General features: G+C 36.9%; 1 protein-coding gene across 2 annotated transcripts; it reads left to right on the top strand.

Annotated features, from left to right (window-relative positions):
- Positions 1-294: 294 nt before the first annotated feature.
- On the top strand, positions 295-27594 carry YWHAZ (tyrosine 3-monooxygenase/tryptophan 5-monooxygenase activation protein zeta). 2 transcript variants are annotated; one of them, XM_017650154.3, is made up of 6 exons: positions 295-619; positions 3474-3778; positions 21970-22093; positions 22647-22810; positions 22895-22990; positions 25446-27594. In XM_017650154.3, the coding sequence occupies exons 2-6, from the start codon at positions 3485-3487 to the stop codon at positions 25503-25505; spliced, it is 738 nt and encodes a 245-aa protein (XP_017505643.1). In that variant the 5' UTR covers positions 295-619; positions 3474-3484; the 3' UTR covers positions 25506-27594. The 2 variants fall into 2 exon arrangements, with proteins under 2 accessions (XP_017505643.1, XP_036851163.1); XM_036995268.2 differs by lacking the exon at positions 295-619 and adding an exon at positions 1264-1285.

Here is a 27594-nt window from a genome sequence, read left to right as displayed (position 1 = left end):
AGCCAGCCCCCGGACGGTCCTGGGGGCAGTTACCACAGCGAAGCACGGAGGGCGGGGGAGGAATGTGAAAGGTCCCGGATGCTGCTGAACCGGGGAGGGAGTGACTGGCGCAAGCGCAGAAGGACAACACGAAAAGCTAAGGTGGGGGTGGGGATAGTTCCTTCTCGTTTTCTACGAGTGAGCTGGCGGAGCTGCAGGGGATCCGAGGGGAAGGCGAGGTAGTGGTGGGAAAGAGAAAAAAAGCTTCCTGCCCAGGTGCACTCTACAAAACTAGAGAAGTTGTTAGGTGAGCGGTGAGGAGGAGTGTAGGTAGTGGGAAAAGACACGCACCCCTCCGCTCGCCCTCTAGCGCGGGCGGGCAAGACGCGCGCGCAAGGGAGCGGCAATTGCACTGGGCCCCCAGAGCTGTGGGCACCAATCAACGGTTGCCATAGCAGCGTTTGACGTCATCGTGCGTGTGGTGCCCCTGCTGCCGGGGCTGGTGATTGGAGGAAACCCCGTGTCTGCGGAGCCGCTGTAGCCTGTGAGCAGCGAGATCGAGGGATAGTCTCAACCTCGCCGCTGCCGCCCAGAGACTACTGAGCCCCCGTCCGTCCGCCACCACCCATTCCGGACACAGGTAAGAGACCCAGCCCCGGCCGCCGCCTCCTCGCCTTTCTCCTTCCTTTCCCAGACCAACCTTCCAAAAGCGCGGGGGCCTCCCCGCTCCCCATCCCCTCGGCCCTGCTCGCCCCGCGGTAGCGGCGCTGGGCTGAGGCGGAGTCTTCTCAGGCGGAGACGGGTGGCGGCTTCTCTTCCGCTGGATTCGGGCGGGCGGCTCGCGGCTGCCTCGGGCTACTTGCTTCCGGATGGACGCCTTGGCCCGGATAAGCGCCCGTTCCCGGTTCCCGTCCCCTGGGGTGGAAGGGGCGCCCACACGCGAGATCCCCGGGGACACGCCCGGTCGCCGGCTCCCGGGGGTGGCCGAGGCACCGCTGGCCGCGATCCATTCCCACCCCGTCCCCTTACCCCCAAAGCCACATCCTCCCCGGGAAAATGACTCGGTGGCTGCGGGCATTGCAGTGGCGCAGGTGAGGCCGCCCCCTCCCCGCTGCCCTGTTCTCCCCTCCCCCTAACTGCCGTCCGCCTCGCCGCGCAGCCTCCGCGCCCGGCGCTGCGGCGGCGGCGGCGCCCAGCCACCCCCCCACCTCCCCACCTCCCCACCATCCGGGCGGCGGCGCGGCGGCGGGAGGGCCGGGCCTGGGGAGCGGGCCCGATCCGAAGCCGGCCCGGAGGCGCTCGCCAGGTAGACTAGGGCGAGGCCGCGCTTCTGGTGCAACGGGGAGCCGACTCCAGGGTGGGGCGAGGCCGTACCGAGAGCGAATTTCCTGGTTTTCATGGTGTGGGGGACGACTTGAATTTTCCCGGGTGGGGGATGGGGCAGGGGTTTACCCTCCTGGTGAATGAGGGCCCTGAGCGCAGGTAGGGAGAGCGAAAAAGAATGGGGACAACGGTGGGCTGTCGTGTCCCCCTCGTCTCTCGCGTGGGTGGGCTAGAACTGGAGAGTCCTGCGCCTGGTTTTTAGCCGCGTACCCCGCTCTGCGGGTGGGTGAGTAGGAGCTAACAGCCGGCGGCGGCCCCCCTCGCCTGGGTGTGGCTCTTGCCCCTCCCCCACCTGCTGCAGCTGTCGGACCCTTATAGACTAAATGAGCACCAGCGGTGTCCGGTGGCGGAGGAGACGCGGGTGGGAGAGTGGGGTGTGTCCGCGGCGGGCCCGGTGCAGGTTCCGCCTCTGCCCTCGGGGCGGGCGGCTCCCTCCCCGTGGCTCGGGCGGGGGCGCGCCACTCCTCCCTTCTGTTTTAGTGGGGAGAATTAACACTCGGCAGTAGGTTGGGCTCCTTGACACAGATCCGCCATGACAAAGAGGGAGAGTCGACGACTCGTGCGGAGGCACAAGCTTGGGCGGAGTCAAGGAGGGGTGGTAGCGGATAGCGTGCACGGAAGGATTTGCACTTTATAAAGTCACGTCTTGCCAGTTTTCGTTTCACCCACCTCGACGTCTTAACGTCGGTTAAGGGTTAAATGGGTGCGGCGAGGCCTTGAAGCACCAGTTATTTTGTGAGAAATCTAATCCACTTCCCCTGTACCCAAGGGGTGGGGAGAAAACCTTTGTGCTGATTTCGAATAGTTTTTAGCATTTTTTAGCGTTTTTGAGTTCTTAGGGGAGAAATTAGTAATTTCAAGAATGGGGTGAGAATATGTGATCAATTTTAAATAGTTTTCTGACCGAAACAGTATACCTCTCATCCAACCAAGCCACTTACTTGTTTAAATACTAAGGACTTATTCCAAAATTTTTTTTTATTTTAAATATTGTGGGAATGTAAAGGATATGATATTGGGGAGGGAGTTCCCATATTGACAGTGTCTTCTGTTCACTTTTTAACAGTGCCCTTGAGGCTCTGCATTTCTCTCTAAAATCGTTTATTCATTAATGTTTTAGCATCTGCTTTTTTAGCACCTCTCAAAGATATCTTTAAGGTAAAGTGTAATGGTAAATGAAAAGTCTAGGGAGTTAAAATTTGACAATTACGTGGGAAGTCATACTTAAGGGCAGCTTGACTAGGAACATACAATTAAATTTTGACTACTAGAACAATGCAGTGATTCTACATATAACTGGAACAAGGATCTCAGTATCACTGGAGCACTTACTATATACATTTCATAAGTGAGGATTGAAATTCCAGGACCCGTGGATGCGTTTTTTAAGTGTGTGCCCATATAACAAGGTATGGATAAATGAGGCCTTAGGGTCAGTTAAATGTAGATTCTTGGTGGTGGTTTTATACTCAGAATATCTTAAAACAAGCAATTTGGTCATTTCTCCCAGAAAATTGTGCTATGATCAGCTGGGAAGTGTTGGAAAGATAAGTGGATTTGGGATAGTGATAGCACCAACAATTTAAACAACCACTTCTGATGAGAATGGGTATTATGAAAGTAAGAACACATGTATGACATTAAATTGGCATGAATTATGATTCTGGAAGTAAATAGAAATTGTAATGTTCTTCATAGACAATGTTTTCACTAAAGAAAAACTGCTTAATTTTAGATTACTTAGTGATAATTGGAAACTGGAATTGATTTTGGCTAAGGTAAGCGTTAGTTTTTAAGGAGCCTCTTGACCAAAAGTGCTTTGACCTGGTGAAAATAGGATCCTCTGAACAAAGACAAGATAATTCAACCTTCGTTTTGATGAACTGATCTTAATGGCTTTAAATTTACCCTCTGCGTGCTTAGTATGCCCATTCACTCCCCACCCCTACTCTGATCATCCTTTTGTGAGGCTGCATTATATTCCTCATGTGAAGAATCTTCCCTGGACACTTAGGTTTGAGGTGTTAATATAGCTCATTTACAAAAGGTATAATTTTAAGTCTGTTTCAGTGAAAAAAAGAATCTAAATGCTACCTTTTTTTCCCCTGCAGAACATCCAGTCATGGATAAAAATGAGCTGGTGCAGAAGGCCAAACTGGCAGAGCAGGCTGAGCGGTATGATGACATGGCAGCCTGCATGAAGTCTGTAACTGAGCAAGGAGCTGAATTATCCAATGAGGAGAGGAATCTTCTCTCAGTTGCTTATAAAAATGTTGTAGGAGCCCGCAGGTCATCTTGGAGGGTCGTCTCAAGTATTGAGCAAAAGACAGAAGGTGCTGAGAAAAAACAGCAGATGGCTCGAGAATACAGAGAGAAAATTGAGACTGAGCTAAGAGATATCTGCAATGATGTACTGGTGAGAATCAAACATTCAGTCTAGCTTCCCTGTAATACAGGATTCCTATAATGAGTATCAGTTGTTTTCAACTTTCTTTTTTGGTTTTCCTTTCCCTTTTAAAAATTTAGTGTTCTAAAATTGGAAGTCTTCAGGGTGTCATTACTAGCATGTTAAAACAGCTGTAGTTAAAACATTGCATTTATTTTATACAAACTTATCAATCAGTACAAATAGACTAAAAAATAGTTTATGGTGTAGAGTATTTTGTACTAGTTGAAAAGATAAACAGTATTGCAGTCTCAGTTGTGGTTAGGATATTTGTAGTAGTTCCAAGCTAATTTTGTTAAATGCATACATAATACGAGTACAAGAATTTTACATATCTTGTTTTATGTAAGATGTAACAGGAGAGTCAGTCTAGACATTTTACCCTTGCCTGGATTAGCCCCTATGATGTTGATGTAATGAATCAGCCATGCAGAAAATTCTGGCTCCGCAATTGCTTTTGCCTCTTCCTGCATTTAAAGTGTTGGAAGTCACCTTTGAACCCTTGATAACCGTAGTAAAAGGTTATGAATAACTCAAGCTTGATTTTTTTTCCTGGTTTAGACAAGAAGTGTTTTTTAAGTGTTCAGTACATACTGTATTGAAGTACTACTTACCTGAAAAGCTTAAAAGAAGTGAACGTTACATTTTGGTTAATTTTATTAAGTGATGGCTTTCTGATTTAGAAAAGTTTAAGGATAAATTATTAGAAGATCCAACTATTTAGCATATAGCATAGGTACATTAATACTTTCCCTTTTTAATGAATCAGGTTTTGGAATATTTAAAGGAGTTTTACTAACTGTCACTCTGACATTGCAGGACTTGAGGTTATACAGTGGATCTCAGTATGGTAGGGCTCTGGTATATAATATAGTTAGGTGCAGTATCTACGTATTATGAGAATTATTATGGAAATCCAGGTGCACTACTCAATATTTGAACCTGTTATGGAAGAACTATAATGAGCAATATAGGATTATTTCTGATGTGGTTGTGAGTTTGGGGTTTTTGTTAAAGTTGTGATGGTATTACATTTCTTTTACACTAGTCATCAATTAATGGGATAGCTTCAGTTCCTAAATTATGAGTATTTTTCTCAAATGATATTTCCTTTAGGCTGCCTTTTTAAAGAATAATTTTTTTATCTTGATGTGGGCTCACAAAGTCTTGTGTGGTTATCTGTCTTGGGTGCTTTTTATTTATTTTTCTTCTTTTGAAATCTACACATTTATAGCTGTATTCTCAGATGAGAAAGGAATTCCATATTTTCATTGAGGTTCAATGACATTCTTGCGGTTTGCTAATAAGGTAGTGAGAATATTTAAATTTGAAAATACATTTTTCTATAATAAAAAATGTTAGTTTTTTTTCTCACTGCTCTCTTTACTAAGTAGTTAGTACCTGTGTATGTGCTGCTCAATTTGTTCACTCTGGTGTTTTACCCCCAGTTAATCCTCTTGATAGAGCAAATAGTTTTTATTTTGGTTCCAAAGGGTTTGCTACAACTTATAGTGTCCCTTAAGATGAAAGTCAATTTATGTGGTAACATGCCCTCTACTAACAAGCTTTATTTATGACTCCAGGTAGGTATTTGGATGTTTTCCATACACGAAATAGAAAAATTCGTGTCATTGTGAGGATTTTCCCAGGAAAAGACTAGCAGTTTTAACTTGGCTTCCCTTTTGTTTCCTTATCAAGAAAAAGAATTTAGTGCATAGGATCAGTGTGGATGAGAATAAGTAGATTAATCTCTAAATAGCTTCTCTCTGTTGATATTATTGGGGGGAGGAGTTGATTCTAGTTAGTACCCATGTTCTCCTTCAGAAAAACACTGGCTTCTCACCAAGTCTAAATGAAATGGCCATTTTGAAGGCATAGATAAATGAAAATTTAATTCCTTTGCCATATAAAAAACTCAGAATTCTAGTCTTGTTTCCAGCCTTAAGTCTTTTTAAGAGAAAGCTCTGCCCTATTAGTGATCTTTGCATGGCTCATGCCTCCTAACATATAGTGGATACTTAGGTATTTGTTAAGTAAATGAGCAAAAGGGCTTCTTTTAGAAAAGATGATAATAGAACTAGGTCAGCAGCACTGCTAATTTTCCAAGGCCTTTTCTGTTTCAGCTTGGGAAAATTTGATATTTACAGATCTGTGGTCTTTTCAAGCGGGCTTCTTTTCCCTATCATCTTTTTTCAAACAGGTCATGTTGGCTCTGGAAACATCTTGCATAAGATTCCCTTTCCTTTTTCTCATAGAGTAGAACTGCTATTTCTCCAAAAGAAAAAATTCTTTGAACTGATGTGTACTTGATTAGTGAAAGTATGCTTTAATTATATTTTAAGTTCTTATTTACATGATAAAAATATAATCAATTAAAATTTTTATTTTTTTTCTGAACTTTTTTTTTTTATTTCAGAAAAATAAGGCAGTTCTCTTTCAGAGTTAATGTTATTGGCTGGTGGCATCAGTGATGAATCAGACTTCACCATTACACTGAGCACCTGTATCATTCATTCTCCAGAGCTCAAAGCTTTTTTTGTTTTTTTTTAAGAGTTCTTTAGTCTTTTGTTAAATAGTTACTACCATTCTGGTTTTATGCATTTATCAAGTGTTTATATGCCATTTACTAAGAAGGAAAAAAGAGGAACCATGTTACCTTGTGTAAGAGTTATAGACAGCATTACTGTGGAAAGTGGTCTCTGTCATATTCTTCACAGTATGGACTTCTCTTTATGCAAAAGAAATTGGGGTTCTTCTCTTCCTTGCATTGTTAATTTGAAATTGTAGTATGTGAACTGATGTCATCTGGCTTTCCTGCCAGATTTTAGACCAAAAGCTCTCTTGATAATTGGGGAGTGGCTCGACACTAGTGATTCCTAACATCTCTTCTATATAAACCCACAAGAAGAAACCAAAAATTGGGTAGCTCTGTCTTGAACATGATGAAATGAAAAACAAAATGAGGAAATACATGCTAGAAGACCTAAGCCAAGCTTAAAGGAGAATGTAATATTCAAGGAACTCCAGGTTTTGAGTCAAACCAACATTTTACTGTTTAATAGCTTCACAGTCAAAGGAAATCCTTACCTCAGAGAAAACTGAGCTCAAGTAAATGGGAATAATAATCCCACCCCATAGGATGTTGAGGAAAATGCAAGTCAGATTAAGATTAAGCCCCTGACTACCTCCTGTACCCTGTTTATCTTAGCTTTTGGGTTCTGTTTTAAAAGCAGTGACATTTAAAGTACAGGGGTATATTAAAAGTCTAGGAATGAGATTTTTAAAATCCAAGATGCTTTAAAAACTATTTTTCTGGGGCAGAGGGTCCATATTAACCAGCAAATTTTTTTAAGTTTCATGAACATTTCTGAGTGGCTGGTATAAGGCAAAGAATGGCTTCCTTTACTTTTTGGAGGTGAGCCATTGAAAACCATGATCTAACAATTGGCGATAGTAATTGAGTAAATAGTGATAATGATTCAATTAACTTGAGTAATAGTAATAGTGATTCAAATAGTGATCCACTTTATTATGCTTTTCTACATTGACCAAGGCAGTTTTACAGTGTGGTTGCTGGGCAGTGCTTTATATTTCTAGCTTACAAAACTGCCATTAAACAGGAGCAAGCTAGGAAATTAGGCAGCTTTTGGGTCCTTACTCTAAATGTATTAATGTGCCTTGGGCTTTAAAATCTGCTAAAGAGAATTGGAAGCTGGCAATCACAGCTCTTCATTGGAATAGGGCTTCTCAAAAGAATTCTGCAATGTTATACCCATCATCACTACTTGTGATGTTTACATGTTTTTGTCAAATAGGGCTTTTGGTATGTTTAAAAGTATATGACAGTAGATACCTAGAGTCCCAGAAAGGAATACATTGATTCAGTATTTTTTGAAGAGTTTTCACACAAGTTTTGCCCCAATGAGGTATTTTTTGCAGTTGGGAAATCTTAGGTGTATGAAGTGGAAATGAAAGAAAATGAAGGAGTGATAATGGAAAGGCTGGTGTTCTCTATTTGGCAGAAAGGGGAAGAATAATCAACACTTTTATCCAAGTGGTTACCTGTCCCTCGTTCAGTATAGCAATAGTTAATAATAATAATAATAATAAAAATTAAAAGTCTCTCCTACTTGTTCTAGTGAGAGGTGCAGATGACCTGGAGGTGTTCTGTGATTAAATGAGCTGTGAAGATAGTTAAAGTGAACTAAGAGGATATGGTGAAAATAGTTGAAATTAGAATCTGAAAAACCTGAAATCTGAAAGTATAGTTAACCCTTCAACAGTGAGTTAATTAGGGGTGCCAAACCGCTGGGCAGTCAAATATACTAACACATTTCATATGTTCCATGTATTATATACTGTATTCTTACAGTGAAGTAAGATAGAGAAAAAATGTTTTTCTAAGTGTTGCATATCCAAAAATTTTTCTAGTATATTTGTTAAAAATAAAAATCCACATTTAAGTGGACCTGCACAGAACATGCATATTTATGAAGTAATGATCCAACTCTTAACGTATCCAAGAAAGAGGAAATTATATTCAGCCCTAGTAGAGGCATCTGAATTAGAAAGGGGGAAGATAAGCTACCTTAGAGTAGTTAATAGTTTGCCAAGATTAATTTTGCTGCTCATTTTTTCTTTTAAGAGCACCCAACTTTATCAGTGAAGAGATCCTACTGGTAATAGTGGTGTAATAGAAGTATTCTAGTTAAGTTGGTTAATTGAAAAGTAGTTCAAGTATATTCATATTGTTTTAAACATTTTATTTTAAAGTAAATGTGTATGTATGTTTGCCTGTATTTAATGTGAGACTTAGACTTTATCTTTAAATATTTATAGACTCACAATTTGGAAATTGCTAACCACTCCTATAAATACATTCTTCATATGAGAAATGCATTGCAGAGTGAGGACTTAGGTGCTTGGTAATCAGTTTAGAATTTTTACAGAAATGTACAGGTTTTTAAAAAAAAATTTAGTGGTTTGTCCAACCCACAAGTGAATTTTTTGTGTGTGTATGCCACTCTCCTTTAAAAACTAGTTCCAAAAGCATTCAACTTAACTTTTCATAGTAACACATATTTTCATAGTTGCATTTTATAACATTTAAGTGACATAATTTAAGTTATTATAGCCACTTTAATGGCATAGTTTTGGAAACAAATGTCAGGCTCATTTATTTAAGGATGTAACTGCAGATAGAAGATGAAGGGTATTCCAGAGAGTAGCCAACAACCAACTTTCTTTAAGCATTTAGCCCAGGTCATGGGCATCATGATCATTTACCTCGGAATGAAGAACCTAGTGTAAGGCAGGCCATCAACTAAGTGGAATTTGGTTAATCAGCAAATGAAAGTTCCTTAAAAGTGTTGTTGCATTCTAGATCATTCTATCAGGACATTAGGTTGGGGTGGGGCATTGTTCATTTTGAAAAAAGCCTTTTTCAATAATTTTGCAAGTTCTGTGCTGCATATAGTTCTAACTCTTTAATTTTGGTAAACTGCTGCTTTTCTTTCTGTCCTCTGCTCAATTTGCCCAAAATCTCTACACAAAGCCTTTGGTTCTAGTGGTTTTCTCACTGTCCCTGATGAAAACCATTGCTAATTCCTGTCTTTATGGCCTGAGGGTTTCTGCTTAAGTTTTCAACAACTTGAGAGTATTGGCTTTATTCTCCTTGAAAACAGACTGTTGAAGTTATTTAACCTGTAAAGTGCATTGAAGGAATATGATAATGCTTAGTATTTTTTAGGTGGCACAAATTTGAACTTGGCTTGGGAAGAGTGGTGTGCTTACCCATCATATCTCAGAAGTTCCCATTGTATTAGGAACTTTGCTGAGCAGCAGGTCATTCTTTGTTCTCTCATGAGTAATTCCATGCAATTATAAAAATTTTTTTGTGAAAGTTCCTATGCAGTAGCAGTTGTCACTTGTCATTGGTTTAACTTAGCATTTTCTGTCCAGATACAATGTGACATTATATTATTACTATGTGGTATAGAATAGTCATATCTTGGCAGGTTTCACTAATTTTTTTCTGTTGACCTTTTTGGACCCACAGGGTGGGTCTTGGGAGACAAAACGTGGATAATGTAGCTGAGTTGTTACCAGTATGATCCTGTTGTATAGCATGTGCACATTTGTTTACATTGGAATAGCTTTCAAAAAGATTTCAGCATATAGTCTTTTGTGAGTTTCTTTTGACAGAATTTGCTGTGAGCTTTCTTCCTTCTCCCCAATTGATATGTTTACAGTGGTAAATATTAGCCACTTGTAGGTTGGCAGGGTGAAAATGCAAGGTCAGGCAGCTAGATGTTAGTCTATAGAGTTAAGGAGACCAGAATAGGATGTCCAGTTCATTGACCTGTATGCATGCATATTCATTATTTTAAAATCTAGGGAGTATCCTGTAGTATTTATTGCAAGGAGTGCCCAATTTTTGTTGTATTTGAATTTCATTTAATTATTTAACGAGTTGTACAGCATTAAGGAGTTAGAAACATTTCCCGGTGGAGGTTAATTTGCATCTTGAAAACAAATTTTCTGACCTAGTTTTTTTTAATTAGCAATATTAGTAAGGAACCCAACCCAATGGTGAGTTGAATGCTTCTAAGTGATTGGTTACAAAATGCTTTTCTGAGAAAGACCTCTTGTTGATCCAAGACTAATAAACTGTCAGCTCTTTTTCCTCTTAAAACGTGTAATATAAGCACCATTGCCCAGAGTTTAGAAGGACATAAACTTGGACCACATTCAACCAGGACCCAGGGACATGTAATAAAAATTGTGCCCAAAACAATTACTTGCCAATTTTGTGGAATCAACAGTTGAGGACAGTGTTACATAATAGCCAGACTGTAGTACTTAGAACAAGCAAGTTCTTAATTCAGTAATTTGATGAGTATTTTACTATTAGGCTCTGAAACATGACAACCCAAAGTGATCATGCTCTTTGTTATCTTAAGGAGCTACATTTTGAAAATGAGGCAAAAACATCAAATCTCCTGGGATTATTTTGCTAGTGTAAGGATCCAGAGGCTCACGATTATTTTGAATCTGATTTAATTCAGTTTCCAGTCCCACTCATTGTTAGCCCTTTCACCCAGTTTTTCAAAAAACATACAGAACATTTGAGAACTTTCCAGACTATCAGCATGGTTTTGTGCAAATATTTTTGTTTCATTTTGGGCAAAAATCAGAGGAACTGTTCTAGCTTTAAACAGGAAAACAGGAATTATAAATGACATTTTAGGCTGGCTTTAACATTTCTTAAATATGGAGGACAACAATATCTTGGCTTTCTCAAATTCCTTGCTGACTTCTCTTTTTTTCCCTTGTTCCCGCCAGAAACCCCACTCCTTGCTGACTTTTAAAAAGCGAAATAGCATAGATTTGCCACCTATGCTTGGGAAGTGGCATTTCTTCAATGGTTGGTCAGATTTCTGTTTCTATCCTTAAAGTTAAGCAGCTCTGTCTCTCATATTCATAGAACACTGACAATTCTGCTCTCTTAGGCCAACTTTGCACAGAAAGGTGAGTTTAAAGTTGGAATGTCTGCAAATACCTACTAAATTATTAGTTCTTGACAACTACTTGATCATTAGCATTTTTAGTGGAGCATTTCTGAGTTTGGAGACAACTGATGTGATTGCAATTGAAAGAAAGGAAGCCGTTCCAGCCACAAGGGGGAGTAAGAGACTAATTTCCAAACTGATGGGCCTTTTTTTGCAAGAAAAATAGCTTGTTGGTTTTATTTGTTTTATTTTTTAATTTTAAAGATCTAGGAATGATAAAAGACTAGTGGCTATATAGAATAAAGGGAAAATTCTCTCTGCATAAAGGAATTGTGCAAGACTAGAAATTTGAAGTTCTACATGTCTACAAAATTGGAATTAAGTTTCTTACTGAGGATATTATTAAAAATGACATTTGTGGGGCATTTTGACTTTTTAATTGAATAAATTGGAAGTAAATAAATTGAATGAATGTTTAACTTTATAGAACAATTGAATTTTCGGCTTGAAGGATCATCTAGCCTGTCTTTCATTTTCAGACACCCTGAAGCTCAGAGGCTCATTGACTTAACATTAATACTCTTTTATGGTAGTATCACCTTGGTTGTAGACTGAAACTTGATGTTTGCTCCAAGATGTATGGATTTTAGGAGGAATGGAGAAATGACAGAACACCAAGAAGAATTACCACTTGGTTTAATATAACTTAAAATGATGGTTTTGGTTTTAAACTGTTTTAGGGTTCTATATTTAAGTGAAGAATAATGAGAATCACACTTGAGGGTCCTTGTGCCTCAAATTTCTTGCCACTTTTCCCCTTTTAACCACTGGCATTTTTCATGTATGATATGTATGAAAGCAGAGTATTTTCTCTCCATTTGTTGTGTTCATGGAAAAGGGCCATGATAATACAGTGTAAAATAGAGTGGGTGTGTAGGCTTGGTCCTTCCCACTCAATTATTTGGGGGATCAAGTCAAAGAAGACTGTTAACCTCAGCTATATTTTCAGAGGCTATATACTAATGATATTTTGTGTACATTTATCTTTATGCAAATTAAATTTAACACTGTGACCAATTGATGAAATACTTTCTAAGACAAAGTAGGAACTTCCTCTTTATCCTTCATATTTTTCTTAACAAATGCATCACTTCCTTCTGTGTAATTTTTGTCCAAAATGCAAGTTTTACCAGCCCAGTAAGGAAATTTGAAAATAAGTGAGCACAAAAGGGTATGAAGTTGGAGAGCAAACTTAACTGGTTAATACCATCTTCCAGAAGTGATATTAAAAGAGATTTTTCTTTAAAACTTACTTTTATAAAATAATTGTAATATTAAATAACCAAAAGGGAAGACAGCCTTTTCTACATGGTAAATGGTCATCCTAGTCAGTTATATATTTATTTTTTAAGTTGTCATTTTGAATTTAGGAAAAAATATTTGGGAAAATAGTATGAAGAATTTTTCATATATCCTTACCTGATTCCTCAGATGATGAAAATGTTACATAAATTCAATATAATTATCAAAATCCACACAATATTAAAATAATTATAAGCTATTATATGACTTTATAGAACTTACTTACAAATTATGTATTATAATCTCCTTTAATCTGGACCACTTTTTCAGTCTTTGTCCTTTATGATTTTGTCACTTTCTTTGAACAACTGGCCATTTATTTTGAATAATGTCCCTTGATTTAGATTTGTCTAGTGATTCCTCATGATTCCTTTAATTCAGATTGTGCGTTTGTGGGAAGAATTCCTGGAAGTGGTACTGTGCCTTTGGTGCATCATAATGGGAGACACATGGATGTTGTCTTGTTGTCTTGTTAACTTGTCCTATTTATAGATAGGACATTATATTTTTTTAATTTAAACAGCACTGAAGACTTCTAAAAACACCCTATGGCACAAAAGTATTGATAGGATTTTTTTTTAGATAGATGCCACATAATTATGATTACTGTCAGAGATTATGAACTCAGTGTATTTTGCCGAAGTGCTTTCTAAATGGGTTATGTTACTTTGTAGTGAATGGATTACTCTTTGAAAAGGGAGATAGTCCAGCTCTGTAACTTGTAATTTTCCTTTCAAGTATATTTTTCCTTAGTTGGCTTCACTTACTCTAATTGGCAGGGCCAAATTACAGCACATAGCCCAATGATTTGAGTGCATAGAGGCGCATAGCCATTATTTAGGCTGAAATAAATATATAATGAGTAGTTGTTAATTTTTTAAAGATGAGTCTAAGGATCCTTAGTCTAAAAATTCTAATTCCTATTTGAGAAAGGGAAAAAAAGTGACTTTGAACTTAAAATCTGAGGAAGGTAGTGGTGGGGTGTGAAGTGTTCAGTGTAGTAGAGAAGCTTTCCTGGGATAAAATTGGAAGGGGGGTTTTGAACTTAATGCTATAATGAAGCACAAGAAGACAGAATGAGGGAGCGGTTCATGAGTTTGTATTTGAAACTTCATCACTTCTCTTGGTGGCAGAGTTAGTACCAAAATCCTCCTGGCTTCCAAACATGTATACTTTTCCTTGTCTCAAACATCGTCCCACCCTATCTGGTGATTTTTTTTTAAATTGTCTTTCTTAGCCTCATTCAGGGTCATTAAATTGAAACCTCCATGAACTGTCTAAGGGTCCTAGAAGCATATGAGGATATGCTTAGCCATACTCCAAACACTTGCTGGTTTTAAACAGTTTCTTGGGTCTTCAGAGAAGCAGATCTGGCGTTGGTTGGTTTTGTTTTGTTTTTTTCTCTTTGAGCAAAATAATTCATCATCATTACAGTATTGACCTCAGTAATTTCTATCATGTTTTGTCAAAACTAAACCAGAACTTTGGTAAGACAGTGAACTCTTGATAGTCTTCAGGATGCTGAGCTAAAATTTCCTCGTGTCTCAAGATTATTCTAAGTTGCCTCTTTTATTTTAAATGAAGCTGTTCAAATTATTTGTATATTATAATTCAGCCTGGGGATTTAATATTTAAAAAGGGCTTAATATATACAAAATGTGTTAGAGGAGCCAATAAGTAGGTTAAGAATGCATATGCTTGTGAAAAGGAGCAAAGTCATAGTTAAATTTTATTTTAAATTATACTTACTCTGGATAATTTAGATGTTATAGAGCATAGGATATTAAGTAAAAAAAAAATTTTTGACATCATTCCACCTCCACAGAGGTGATCTCTATTAATTCTTTTTGTATTCTTCTGGGAATTTGTCATGACTATGCAAACAATCCTATCTTTAAGCAAACAGTTTTATCTTTGAAGAAGACACACAAGTAGGATCATATACAAACTATTCTGTAAGTTGTACCTGCATACTTGGATGTATATCTTACACTTCATGACATACTGGCATATACCGCATTCTTTTAAATGTCTGTATCATGCTGCGTGAGTATGACATAATTTATTTCGCTAGTCCATTCTTGACAAAGATCAGTTTATTTCCTTTTGTTTTTCCTTCAAATAAAAGCTCTTAACCAGACATTAAAGGTCCAGGAAAGGTAGGCTAAACTGAATAGTTTGGAGAATTAGATTTTAAAAATAATATAGGATTAGAGCTAGTGGATGGTAGTTAGCACAGATTTAAGTCAACTTTAAATCAAAGTTCTTTAAAGTGATCTGTGGACCCCTAGCAGTCAGTCCTTTTAGGTTCATGAGGTCATAACTATTTTCATGACAATGCTGTCAGGATTAGTTAGCTATTTTTACTCTGTGGACATCAGCATTGATATGAAAGCAGTGGGGGCTAAAACTGCTGGTTCCTTAACATTAACAAAGGCAGTTAACACCATACAGTACTAATAGTTAAATTCTCATTATGCACTCAGTTAAAAAAAAAAGACTGACTTTACTTAATGTTCTTGAAGCTATAAAATTTAATAGCCCTTATGTAGATATCTTTTTAATATTTTGTGAAGCAAAATGGTAAGTATAGGAGTTATTTCTAGGAGAAGTTTTTGTGATTATTTGAGTTTTGAGCCCAACTAGTTTTTTGGGTTTTTTTTATATTTACACACCCCTCCCCCAGTGGAACACTCTTCAAAGAATGACAGACAATGGTTATTGTTATGGTTATGGTTACTTTAAGGAAAAACATATTTGTGGTGATTGCTAAGATAGAAGCTTTGAAGCAAAAGTGAGAATTTTGGGAAACTTAGGTCAGCCTCTGTGATCTTGACAGCTTTCCATAAGTTTTTTTATGCATATGAAACAGTCTTAAGACCAAAGAATTCTAAGCCATAAATGTAGAGCATTCATTGTTACTACTTAGGTTTTTTTTCTGGAAAGTGTCCCAGTTTAGAGAGAAATAGTAAGTACCGTGGTTGGGAGGAGTTAGTTAGCATTTTTTAAACATAAAGAAGTCAGTTCACATAGAGGGGAGTCCAGAAATAAGGTGGGTTTCTGGAAGGGGGGTGGTGGGTTGGTTGGTTAAGGTGTCCTTTTAAAGTTACTATCTACAGTGCAAATACCTTCTGTGTTAATTTCCTTAATTAGTTTAGACAGTCCTTGAAGGAGAAAATAGTTGGCATGAGAATATGGTTCAGATTAGACTATTTGACCCTCCCAAGGATAATACTTGTTCTGCTCTAAATGCATTCTGTACAATAACTCATTTATTCCTCACAACAACGTGTATATTTTATCTCCTACTAATATTCCCCCTTTACAAATGACAAACCTGAGGTCCGGGGAGATTTCAGAACTTTGTCAGGATGATGGCAACGAGTAAGCAGTGAACTGGGTTTTGAATTTAAGTAGTAGGCAGTCTGTCTCCTTAGTTTGTACCCTTTACAAGTCTGCTGTTTAAAGAGTAAGTACTAAAGGAAAGTACTTCTTTATCTTTGGTCCTTTGATAGACTTAATCCTGTATTTTTAAATGAAAACTTTTTGCACATTTATTTTACTATCCTTTTGAGTTTCACAAATTTTAGATTAGTGAAACCAAAGTAAAGTGCTAAAATTGGAGTACACGAGTGCCAAAGCAGATTTTTAGATGCCATATCTTATGTTTACATCTAACTGAGTGGGGTGCCTACTCTGTCAGAGGCTGTGATTTGTGCTTTCTTTGTTTATACTCTGAGCAGCCTTTTGGAGTAGATTTTCATTTTAATCATTTCATAGACGAGAAAATTAAGGCTTTGAGAGATTAAACTTGCCTGGGATTTTGAAATTAATGATGCAAGTACGATTCAAAGTCATCCTGGTTTTGGAGTTTATACTATTTCTATTAACACCAAACTGTTGCTCCAAGAAGTGCTTGGAAGCCCAAAGATATGGTCTTGCTGCCAGTTCATGCAGCAGTTTTGATGTTTTAGGTCATTTCTAATCTAATTGTAGCCTAAAGGTTTGATGTGTACTCAATTTCAGGCTAAAATCCTACTAAAGAACCAATGAGAGGTCTATAACTAGAATATATAGACATGGATTTTCAGTTTATAACCCTTTCATTAGAAATATTTTATCAGTCAGGATTGAGTATCTATTTAAATTCCTTTTAGTTGGGGGCAGGTTGAGCCTACCCTAGGAAGGGCAGTCCAGGACCAGATGACCTGTCCGTTTTGTGGTTCCATAATTTTAATACACTCCAAAGCCAAAGCGTTGATGTTGAATAGACCATCCTTGGATCAGGCATGTGTTAGAAATTATTGTTAATATATTCTGCCCTGAATAAATTGACTGACTGAGGGGGGGAATCATTATTTGACCCTATATATCTTGTTTTCATAACTTGAGACATTAGTTGTTGTACCATGATGCTGTAGAGAGGTAAAAAAATCTTTGATTTCTAAGACCTTAAGCTCTGCGTAATTTACCCACTGATAAAAGTTCAGTGCCCTTTTTTTGGAACCACATCATGTACTTAGTTCTGGATTATGAGCCATTTACAGAGATACTGGACATGTGCTTCTAGTGGCATCATTATTTCAGTATCCCTGTAGAAAGTTGGAATATACATCTCCTCTAATTCAGCAAGTCTTAGGTATTTTTGAGAATGTTGGCCTTGATATCTTCAAAAGATAGTGGCTGTCATCAAAAACAGTTTTTTTAAATGCTTGAGGAAATAACTGAATTTCTAAGTCAAATTCTATTTTAGCAAGATCCATATGTATTAATACTGTAGCCTCAGTGCTTGAGTGTAAGCTGTGCTTAAATTTTGTGTTTGGCTGAAAATCCTTTTCACTTGTAAATTACATTTGGATTAGAAAGTTAATGTCCTATGTCATGAAGAATTTTATAGGTGGAAGGTACCTCAGTAGTAAGCCCACTCTATTTTTGTTGTGATGCCTATTTCCCTTACATAATGATGTCTTCCCTTTTAAATTCAGATTCTTAACAATGTCCCAAAGTCATCAGTCACTTTGATTGTACTGCTGTAGATGAATGAAGTACAGGAGGTTGCACTGTATATTTAGCAGGATGTTCTCTAAAGGTTTTGTATGTTATGAAAATAGCTGTTAGTCCTTTCTCCCTTTCTGTTTTCTAATTTGCTTGCCTCCAGTTTTTTCTTTGTTATTGCTGCTGCTTTTTTTCTCTCTTTGTTCTCATTCTTTCTGATATGGTCTTCCTTCTATATTTGCCACCTTCCAGATGTCTGGCTTCCAGATCTGGAAAATTGAGCTTTTATTTCTCTGGTAGGTTTGACAAATTAACATAATTAATCACATCTTTAGTGTTACAGTTAATTTAATTAAGTGAGCTCTGTATCTTCCACCTTTTGAAGTTGAATGAGACTACATGTGATCTATGAATCTCCTCTGCAAAAATATCTAAGTTTCCCTTTCATTTCTCCTTAAAATCTTTGTAAGAAGAGTGGAACTCACTTTGAGTAGGTGGCCTAGCCCAAATTCGGACTACTCATGAAAGTTTTCTTATTGAGCAGAAATCTGCCTCTTGTTAAATTTAACTAGTCTTGTTTTCTGGAGCCATTCAATGTCATGCTCTTTGAATCATCATGACAGTTTCATCTAGTTTCCTCACCCTGTTCTTGTTTTCCTGTGTACTCCGTTTGTCAATGTCTGTCTTTTTTAAAGAAACAGTATATTCTTGATTTGGTCTTCTTAGTGTAGTGTAAACCTCTGAACCATGTTCCTTGACTTTGATTCCTAATTATGTTAATATCTTGGAATCACATCTTTTTTATTTAGTGGACATATCACCCTCTTGAGGCAGAGGAAATGTAGCATGACATTAGTAGTGCAGGTTATATTACCTGGAGTTGTAACTTCACAAGTTAGCTATAGTTTTGAGCATATTACATTGCTTGGTCCCATTGTCTTCTGTATGATGGGGATAGCTGTAGTTTGTATCTCATGGATAGGGTTGTGGAAGGTTCAGATAATCCATATAAAGTGCTTAACTTAAATGTCAAAAATGGCATGTTTATTTTTGAAATAATTTTTCCCAGTTGTCTGTTGCTGTACAACAAACCAGTCAAAACTCAAGTGACTCAAAACAATCATTTGTTCCATTTTTCTATTCTATTTAATTTATTCCATTCTTTATTATATAGCTTGTCTGGACTCTCCTCGGCATTACTCCACATGGTATTGGCTGGGGTCACTCATTGTGTTCTGGCAGGGCTGAAATGCCCAAATTGAACATGTCTTATTACTGGGTCTGGCTGGCTTTTCTCTCCAGCAGGGTAGTTTGGCCTTTTACGTTCTGACTCGGGCTCCAAGGGAGCAAAAGGGGAAGCTGCCATTTCTCTTAAGGGTTAGTCGAACAGCAGTTAGTTGCACTGCATTCTGTTAGTCAAAGCAAGTCAACAAAGTTAACTAGGACTCCCCTTCTTGACAGGAGGAGGGATAGCAGGGGAATAGGTAGAGGCCATCTTTGGAGATAGTCATAGTTAACTTTTTGAAGCAGTGTTAGCTCCTTTAAGTTTACTGTTTAATCCAGTCTTTCTTGCTTTTTGTTTTTTAAATCTTAGTGGTTCTTAGCTTTATGTCATTGAAAGATTTGGTAGACAAATGAATGCCATTTATCCTATTCTTGGCTACATTTAATAGTTTTATTGAAATGTGATTGGACACACAAAAAATGCACATATTTAATGTACACAATTTGGTGAGTTGATTTTCTCAACTTAGAGTGAACATTTCATCAAAAGCATCTTGCCACTGTTGATACTTGGACCTTTTGGTTTATCATTAGGCCAATAAGCAGCCTGAGTACTGTTTACTTCCCTTCCTGTTTTACTTACAGGCTTTGGTCAATAGCTTTAAAGTTGTTTTTGTTTATGTTGTTTTAATCAGATGTTACAACTAATTCAGTGTTCATCTTGGAGGAAGAGGTACTTAACTGCTATTTTGAAAATTCTCAGTATGAGTTAAACCAGTGTAAAATGTGTTTTAAGGATACAGAAGTTACTACTCATAAAAGATATGAATCCTCATAACATTTATTGACATCTTGACTAAGTAATTTCTACAGGTTTTCTGATGTACACTTTTAAAGTTTTATATCTTAAATGATTCCCCCTTTACTACATGTTTGTGGTCTTCCATCTTTACATATATAGAGTAGGTTAGACAGTCACTGAGAAGTGAAGGGTGGGTATGACTAGGCAGTGTTATTCTTAATTTCATTGTCTTCCTTGCTAGACCACTTATCCACAAATTTAGAGATTGTCTTGCTCACCATTATAGTCTCGGTGCTTAGCCACAGTGGCATTTATTTGGAGAATGAGTGAATGTAAAAGAGTATGCTGTAACACTAAAATGTGAAATAGGATTGCCTTGGTAGAAAATTGACCTTGTGGCTGGGTTTAGCTATTGTCACTTATTTTATTTGAAAACATTCTTAGTATAATCTTAAATATATGTAAATGAGCCAGAGAGCAGCTCACAGTTTAACTGCATTTGGAACCTTCTTTATATATTTTCTCCCACTATTCTAATTTGAAGTTATTTGTGTATTGTGTTTCATCACATTATACTTTTTCTTTAGACTTCATAGTCTAACCTTTAGCCAGTCAAAAATAAAACTTACCTTAAAATTGTGGAGTGCCACGGTTTAAACCTAGACTGACTCCAGAGTCACTAGTCATTACCATTTCCCAATGAATTTTGTATTAAGATATAAAACTTGAAAAGGCCCAGTCATTTGTTTAAGTGAAAAAAAAATCCACTTACTGTTATTAAGTGGACCTATCTTCTGTTTGAGGCAAATCCCTAGAGAGCAGCTGTAGTGTTCAAAGATTGTCCATGCCCCCAAGGAGCCTGATGTTCAAAGGACAAAGTAGTTTTGTAGCTTAGAGATCTTTGAATATGAAGGTACACGTATGGTGTAATAAAGATCTTGTTACCCTAACCAAACTGCTCTTCTCTGATTTCAGGGGAGTAATTTAAAATACCGTTTCATAATCAAAGGAAACATCAACTCACTTTTAACTCCCTTCTCTAATGCAGTGCAGCTTGGCCCTCCTGCCAACTTGGTGGCTACCCACTTCATCTGGATATCTGTAGCTTCAGTTGTAGAAGAAGGGGGAGAGGCTGGGTTAAAGTTTTCACCTACCCACCATTGGAACATAATAATGGGGTAAACATACAAAGTTATTATTTAAATGCATTTTTCAAACTATTTTGCATATAAGAAGGTACTGTATAAACTGAGGTGACTGCTGTGTGACTGCCTGGAGAATAGGAACCAGTCATTTAGGTACCTTTTGCCTTGTAAAATTGATTTGGGACTAAGCCTGGTTGAAATTGACTTCCACCTTGAATTCCTAGGGTGTATTTAGTAGGAAATGGGGGCGGAGGTGAGAGTGGTTTTGTTTTTTTATTTGCCTAATGATACTACTGGAATTACCCTCTCTTAACAAAAAGATCACTAGTTTATTGTGCCTTCTCCACCTGATAAAATAATCTTTTATTTGCTTTAAATCAGTACTAGACTAAAACTATTAACAGGATTTAAATTAGTTTAGATATTACAGTTTTAAACAATTATAAAGGATGAAGTTTTATCTGTTGGGTTGATGTGTGAACATGTGTTTTATTAGCTAAAAATCACTTTAATGGGATTAGGGTTTGCTCTTCAGATCTGTAGTTCTCATAATCCTACCACTGTCTTAATTTAGTTAGGAAAAATAAAGTCTGCTTTGAACAGCTTGTTACCTGTTGTGAGGTACTACTTGAATTGCGTTTTTATAAATGAAGTAGTGTTGTTCTGTTTCCTCTGTCATGAACTCTAGGGTCAGTTACATTTTTGGGTTTCTGCTTAAGTCATTTTTCTCCAGAAACCCAAAAGGTTCTTCTCTTACATTATTTCCATTAAAATGTCATGACTACCTTGAAAATGGAAAATGTTATGCACTATCATGCTTTTACCTTCATTAAAATGTAGTCTTTATTAGAATGTAAGTAAGACTATGGTGGGTGGAGGGAGGCAAAATTTAAGTGTATCATTCTCTTTTTACACTAACTTCAGATTTTAAGTATTGCTGTCCAAAGCATTTGCTTTTAAACCACAAATTCATGAGCCTATTGCATTCATCAGTTGTATTTTTGGCAGTGACTGGGTATTAAAATTTTATAATTTAGGCTATAATATGGTCTTAAGAAACACAGGTTCTTTCAGTTTTGTAAATATTTTATTATTATTATAACACTTTATTTTCTTCCCAAGTCTCTCTTGGAAAAGTTTTTGATCCCCAATGCTTCACAAGCAGAAAGCAAAGTCTTCTATTTGAAAATGAAAGGAGACTACTACCGTTACTTGGCTGAGGTTGCTGCTGGTGATGACAAGAAAGGTATGCTGTGTTTTTCGATTTGTTTGTTGAAGTTACTTAAAATAACTGTGAAAGTCTCTCTATAAAATAACAGTATGGAAGTCATCTCTTTCTGAATTGTAGGGTTTTTTTGTTTTTAATTGCTTAGAGTTCTAAATGAAGAGCAGTGGTATATACTTCCTTCTCCTTCTTTTCAGTCCTGAGAACATGTATTTCCTGCCTACTACTGGTGTCCTGAAATATGTGCTTGCAAAAAAGCTGATTTGCAGGGATGTTTTCTCACAATTTTAAGAAATAGTGGTACAAACTATTTATTAAATGCAATATTGAAGTGATTACAAAGTTGTTTTTTTGTTCTTGACATTAACCAGTGGCTACTGGTGTGCCAGGAGATACTTTTTTTTTTTAAGATCCTCATTCAAGTAAGGTTGCTATAGCTTATTATTTCAGAGGGTATCATTTGAAATGAAAAGTTTGGTTTGAGACTTAAAGTAAAAGGTTTGTTTGGTTTGAGACATAAAGGGAAAGTACATTCAAACTTTATCAATACATTTTAGTATGTTTTATTATCCAGGGATTGTGGATCAGTCACAACAAGCATACCAAGAAGCTTTTGAAATCAGCAAAAAGGAAATGCAGCCAACACATCCTATCAGATTGGGTCTGGCCCTTAACTTCTCTGTGTTCTATTATGAGATTCTGAACTCCCCGGAGAAAGCCTGCTCTCTTGCAAAGACAGTATGTATTTTTATCTGTTCTGTGGAAATTTAGTAACCCTTATCATATTTAAGCACTGATATGTCCTTTTTTTTTAATCAAAAGGCTTTTGATGAAGCCATTGCTGAACTTGATACATTAAGTGAAGAGTCATACAAAGACAGCACGCTAATAATGCAATTACTGAGAGACAACTTGACAGTAAGTACATAACATCATTAATAGTTAATGTGGTTGAAGAAATTACATTGTTTTACAGAGTACCACAAAGAATTCTTAATGGTCTTTTTTTATTCAGTTGGTACTATCTGCTGTTGAGCCATGAAGAAAACCACCTTACAGAGACTGAAATATTAATCCAAGAACTAAAAATGTACTTTTATTCATATGTACTATTAAAATTTTAGTTTTTAAAATTTGTCATCCAAGATTTCGGACTTGTAGTCACATAGGGCATTTTATTATTCATTACAATCTGTGATACCTTCCCCCACCCCCCATGTTAGTCACAGAGAAGTTTAATTTTTAAAAATATCAGAAGTTACACAGAAGTTCTCTTTGTTTTTAAATTCCATTAAAACTGTTTTCATGATCATAAAGTTGCCTCCATGTTTATATAGCTATGGTAAGGTGTCAATAACTTGAGTTAACAAAAGTTTTCAGATAATCTTCAGAATGCAAATAACTTCAGTATGGAAGGTCAGAATTGTCATTCTTGGTATACTCCAGACTAAAAGAACCACAATGCCATTATCACACTGATAAAATTGACTGTAATGCCTTTAAAATGTTGAATATCTAAATAGTGTACAAATTCTAGTTGTCTTTTTGTGTTACATATATTTTAAAACAGTTTATTTTAATTGGAATTCAAATTAAGTCTACACATTGTAGTTGGTTGATATGTCTGTTTGGCCTCAGGTTTCCCCATTGTTCTCTCCTTCAGATAAATAGTAAATTTGAAATTTTGAGGCTTAGGTGAAAAAATTACCAAATATCTGCTGTGTGCCAGGTAAAGAGCTAGGAATAAAGATTATAATCTTAGTGGTACTAGGTATTTGTTCATTTGTTTTTTGTTTTTTTAGCTTTAGGGCCATTTCTCTTTGTGGACTCTGTTATTTTATACATTTCACTTCTAGCTGTTCTAGACTACTGCCGGTTTTCCGAACCAGTTTTGTATATTCTCGTGTTAAATAGTCTCAGCAAAGAGTTTTTGACTAGTATTTTGTGTACTTAGCTTTATTATTATTAAATCTTAAAATTATTTTAGAAAGTATAATTGGGGGCTACCTACAAAATTGTGAGATTTTAATTTTAGTCACTAGAGTAAGCTATAATTTCTTATAGAGTGAATTCTTTATATCAAATGGAACAAGCACTTTGGTTTGTTATTTAATATTAAGAATTTTTTATTTTTCTGGTTTGAAGTGGTAAGGTAGTTGTCATTCCTAAAAGGTGGAACCTGAAACCTAGTTACTGTGTTGTATTGGCAACACTTTCTAAGAGGGCATGATGTGAAATACATACTTCAGTTGAATTTTGGTACCAGCATAGCATGAAGAGTGCACTGCAACAACTGAGTAAGAAAACCAAGGTTTGGAATTCCAATTCTGTAACTAATACTATGTGTCTTCTCTGAGCCTCAGTAGTGTCATCTGTTATTACAGGTTGAATTGAGCATTTATCTGTCAAGTAGAAATTTTACCAAAACTAGTACTTGAATCTGGATCTGGTTGACCATTTCTAGGAAGAAAAATATATTCTATCACATTTTATCATTTTTATATGGAAAATTCAAGGATCCTTGAAGGTTAGAACTGGAAAGATGTTAGAAGACAATTTCATCTTGTCTTAAAAACCCCCCTGGTTAGGAGCACACAGGCTTCCAGAGGTCATTTAGCTAACTCTGTGTGACAAGTCCTTCCAGGCCAGAGATATATTTGGTTAATAAATTAATGGATGATTTAGGAGATGGAAAAGTATTATTGAGATTTTTTCCTTTCATTTTTCAGTGTATAAGCAATATAAAATTTAACATCATCTTGAATCAGTCCTTTATAATACATCTAAAAATCATCGTGGGGGAAAAAAATCACCGTGGAGTTGTAAGACTTGTGAAAAAAAATGTTAAATATTTGAAGCAGCTGAAATTTTCAAAAATTTTTTAACCTGCTGAGAAACTAACATTAGTGAATTTGTATTTTAGTTAAGATTTGATCATGGCCCTTGAATTTCGTGGAATGTGGGATTCTCTTTGGAGTGGGAGTCTTAAGTATTAACCAAGGCGTAGTAGCGTGAGCTCCTTGAACATGGGCTGAATTAGATGATTCTGGTCTAGCTACACTAATAAACATCTCTTCTCAGGGCAATTCAGGCTCCTCTGTGATTTGTTCTTTCTCCTTACTTTCTGTGAATAACTAAGAGTTTCTTGTATCTGATATTTTTATTTGAAGAAGACTGTACTTTGCTTAAAAAATGACTAGAGAGAAAATAAATTATATTGGGGTATTTTAAATCTTAAAGCTATCTTCATTGCTGCTGCTGTTTAAGGAAAGAATTTCAACAAAAACCATGCTTATGTTTTTCTACTTTGACATACATATTAACACTTTTTTCAAATTGAAAAATGCTGAAAATTTTTTCCTTCTTTTACCAGTTGTGGACATCGGATACCCAAGGAGACGAAGCTGAAGCAGGAGAAGGAGGGGAAAATTAACCAGCCTTCCAACTTTTGTCTGCCTCATTCTAAAATTTACACAGTAGACCATTTGTCATCCATGCTGTCCCACAAATAGTTTTTTGTTTACGATTTATGACAGGTTTATGTTACTTCTATTTGAATTTCTATATTTCCCATGTGGTTTTTATGTTTAATATTAGGGGAGTAGAGCCAGTTAACATTTAGGGAGTTATCTGTTTTCATCTTGAGGTGGCCAATATGGGGATGTGGAATTTTTTATACAAGTTATAAATGTTTGGCATAGTACTTTTGGTACATTGTGGCTTCACAAGGGCCAGTGTTAAAACTGCTTCCATGTCTAAGCAAAGAAAACTGCCTACACATATTGGTTTGTCCCAGTGGGGAATAAAAGGGATACTTGGTTCCAGTCACAGGTGTAGTTACTGTGGGTACTTAAGGTTTGGAGCACTTAGAAGGCTGTAGTAGAAATGGATTATCCCATGGATATTACATGTTGAACCATATATATCTGTGGAATACTCAGTCACAGTGTGCACACCTTTGACTGCAGCTGCAGAAGGGTTCCTTTAGTTGTGACCCAGTTTACTCTGGATAAGGGCAGAAACGGTTCACATTCCATTATTTGTAAAGTTACCTGCTGTTTGCTTTCATTACTTTTTTTTGCTACACTCAGTTTATTTGTATTTAAATGTTTTAGGCAACCTAAGAACAAATGTACAAGTAAAGATGCAGTAAAAATGAATTGCTTGATATCAGTTAATTTAACTTCATGTATATCAAGCACAGCAGCAAAACAAAAAACCCATGTATTTAAACTTTTTTTTAGGTTTTTTTTGGCTTTTGTGACTTTTTTTGATACTTGCCTAACATGCATGTGCTGTATAAAAATAGTTAACAGGGAAATAACTTGATGATGGCTAGCTTTGTTTAATGTCTTATGAAATTTTCATGAACAATCCAAGCATAATTGTTAAGAACGTGTATTAAGTTCATGTAAGTGGAATAAAAGTTTTATGAATGGACTTTTCAACTACTTTATCTACAGCTTTTCATGTAAATTAGTCCTTTGGTTCTGAAAGTTCTCGAAATTGTACATTTTTGGAAATTTATTCCTTATTCCCTCTTGGCAGCTAATGGGCTTTTACCAAGTTTAAATACAAAGTTTATCATAACAAAATACTACTAATATAACTACTACTGTTCCCAACCATGTCCCATACTCCCCCTACGCCTGGAAAAAAAAATGCACTTTTTTTTTTTTAAAGGTGGGGGGATTGATTGGAAAAAAGTAATGTGTTCCATTTAAAATTTTATTTCTAACTTAGGAAGCCACAATGTTCTTGGCCTATCATAACATTGGGTAGCATTAACTGTAAGTTTTGTGCTTCCAAATCACTTTTGTTTTTAAGAATTTCTTGATACTCTTATACTCTGCCTTCAGTTTTGATGTTTGTTCTTCCTGTTGTCAGATGTACAGGATTATCTTTTTTAGCCTTGTGTCTTGTCACCAACCATTCCTATTTGGTGGCCATGTGCTTGGAAAAAAAGGCCGCATGATCATTCTGGCTCCACTCACTGTCTAAGGATACCCTGCTTCCTTTGCTTGCATCCCACAAACTATTCCCCTCATCCTATTTACTGCAGCAAATCTCTCCTTAGTTGATGAGATTGTGTTTATCTCCCTCTAAACCTTAACCTATCTTGAATGGTCTGTCATTGTCTGCCTTCCTCTTCCTCTCTCTAAATAATGATGGGGCTAAGTTACACCCAAAGCTCGTCCTACAGACTATTTCCTCTGTATCTTGCAGAAAACACCAAACAAATACCATTTTAAAAGAGGTGTATTTTTTTTTTTCTTTTAGAATGTAAGCTCCTCAAGAGCAGGGACAATGTTTTCTGTATGTTCTATTGTGCCTAGTACACTGTAAATGCTCAATAAATATTGATGATGGGAGGCAGTGAGTCTTAATGGTAAAGGTGAAAAACTGAAACCCCGAATACTGTTTTGTTGCTTGTTTTATTATGACCTCAGATTAAATTGGGAATTATCAGCCCTTTAGGACAACTGTCCCAAATACTACGTTCAAATAAAAGTGCAATGGAG

The sequence above is a fragment of the Manis javanica genome, chromosome 2 (assembly GCF_040802235.1).
Source record: "Manis javanica isolate MJ-LG chromosome 2, MJ_LKY, whole genome shotgun sequence".
In the NCBI taxonomy this organism is placed as follows: Eukaryota; Metazoa; Chordata; class Mammalia; order Pholidota; family Manidae; genus Manis; species Manis javanica.
Note: the sequence above shows the minus strand (reverse complement) of the source record. Positions and strands in the feature narration are given on the sequence as shown.

Coding starts and splice junctions, on each gene's coding strand:
- YWHAZ (XM_017650154.3), top strand. CDS start 3,485: ATGGATAAAAATGAGCTGGTGCAGAAGGCCAAACTGGCAGAGCAGGCT. Junction 3,779..21,969: donor ATATCTGCAATGATGTACTG/GTGAGAATCAAA, acceptor TTTCTTCCCAAG/TCTCTCTTGGAAAAGTTTTT. Junction 22,094..22,646: donor TGCTGGTGATGACAAGAAAG/GTATGCTGTGTT, acceptor TTTATTATCCAG/GGATTGTGGATCAGTCACAA.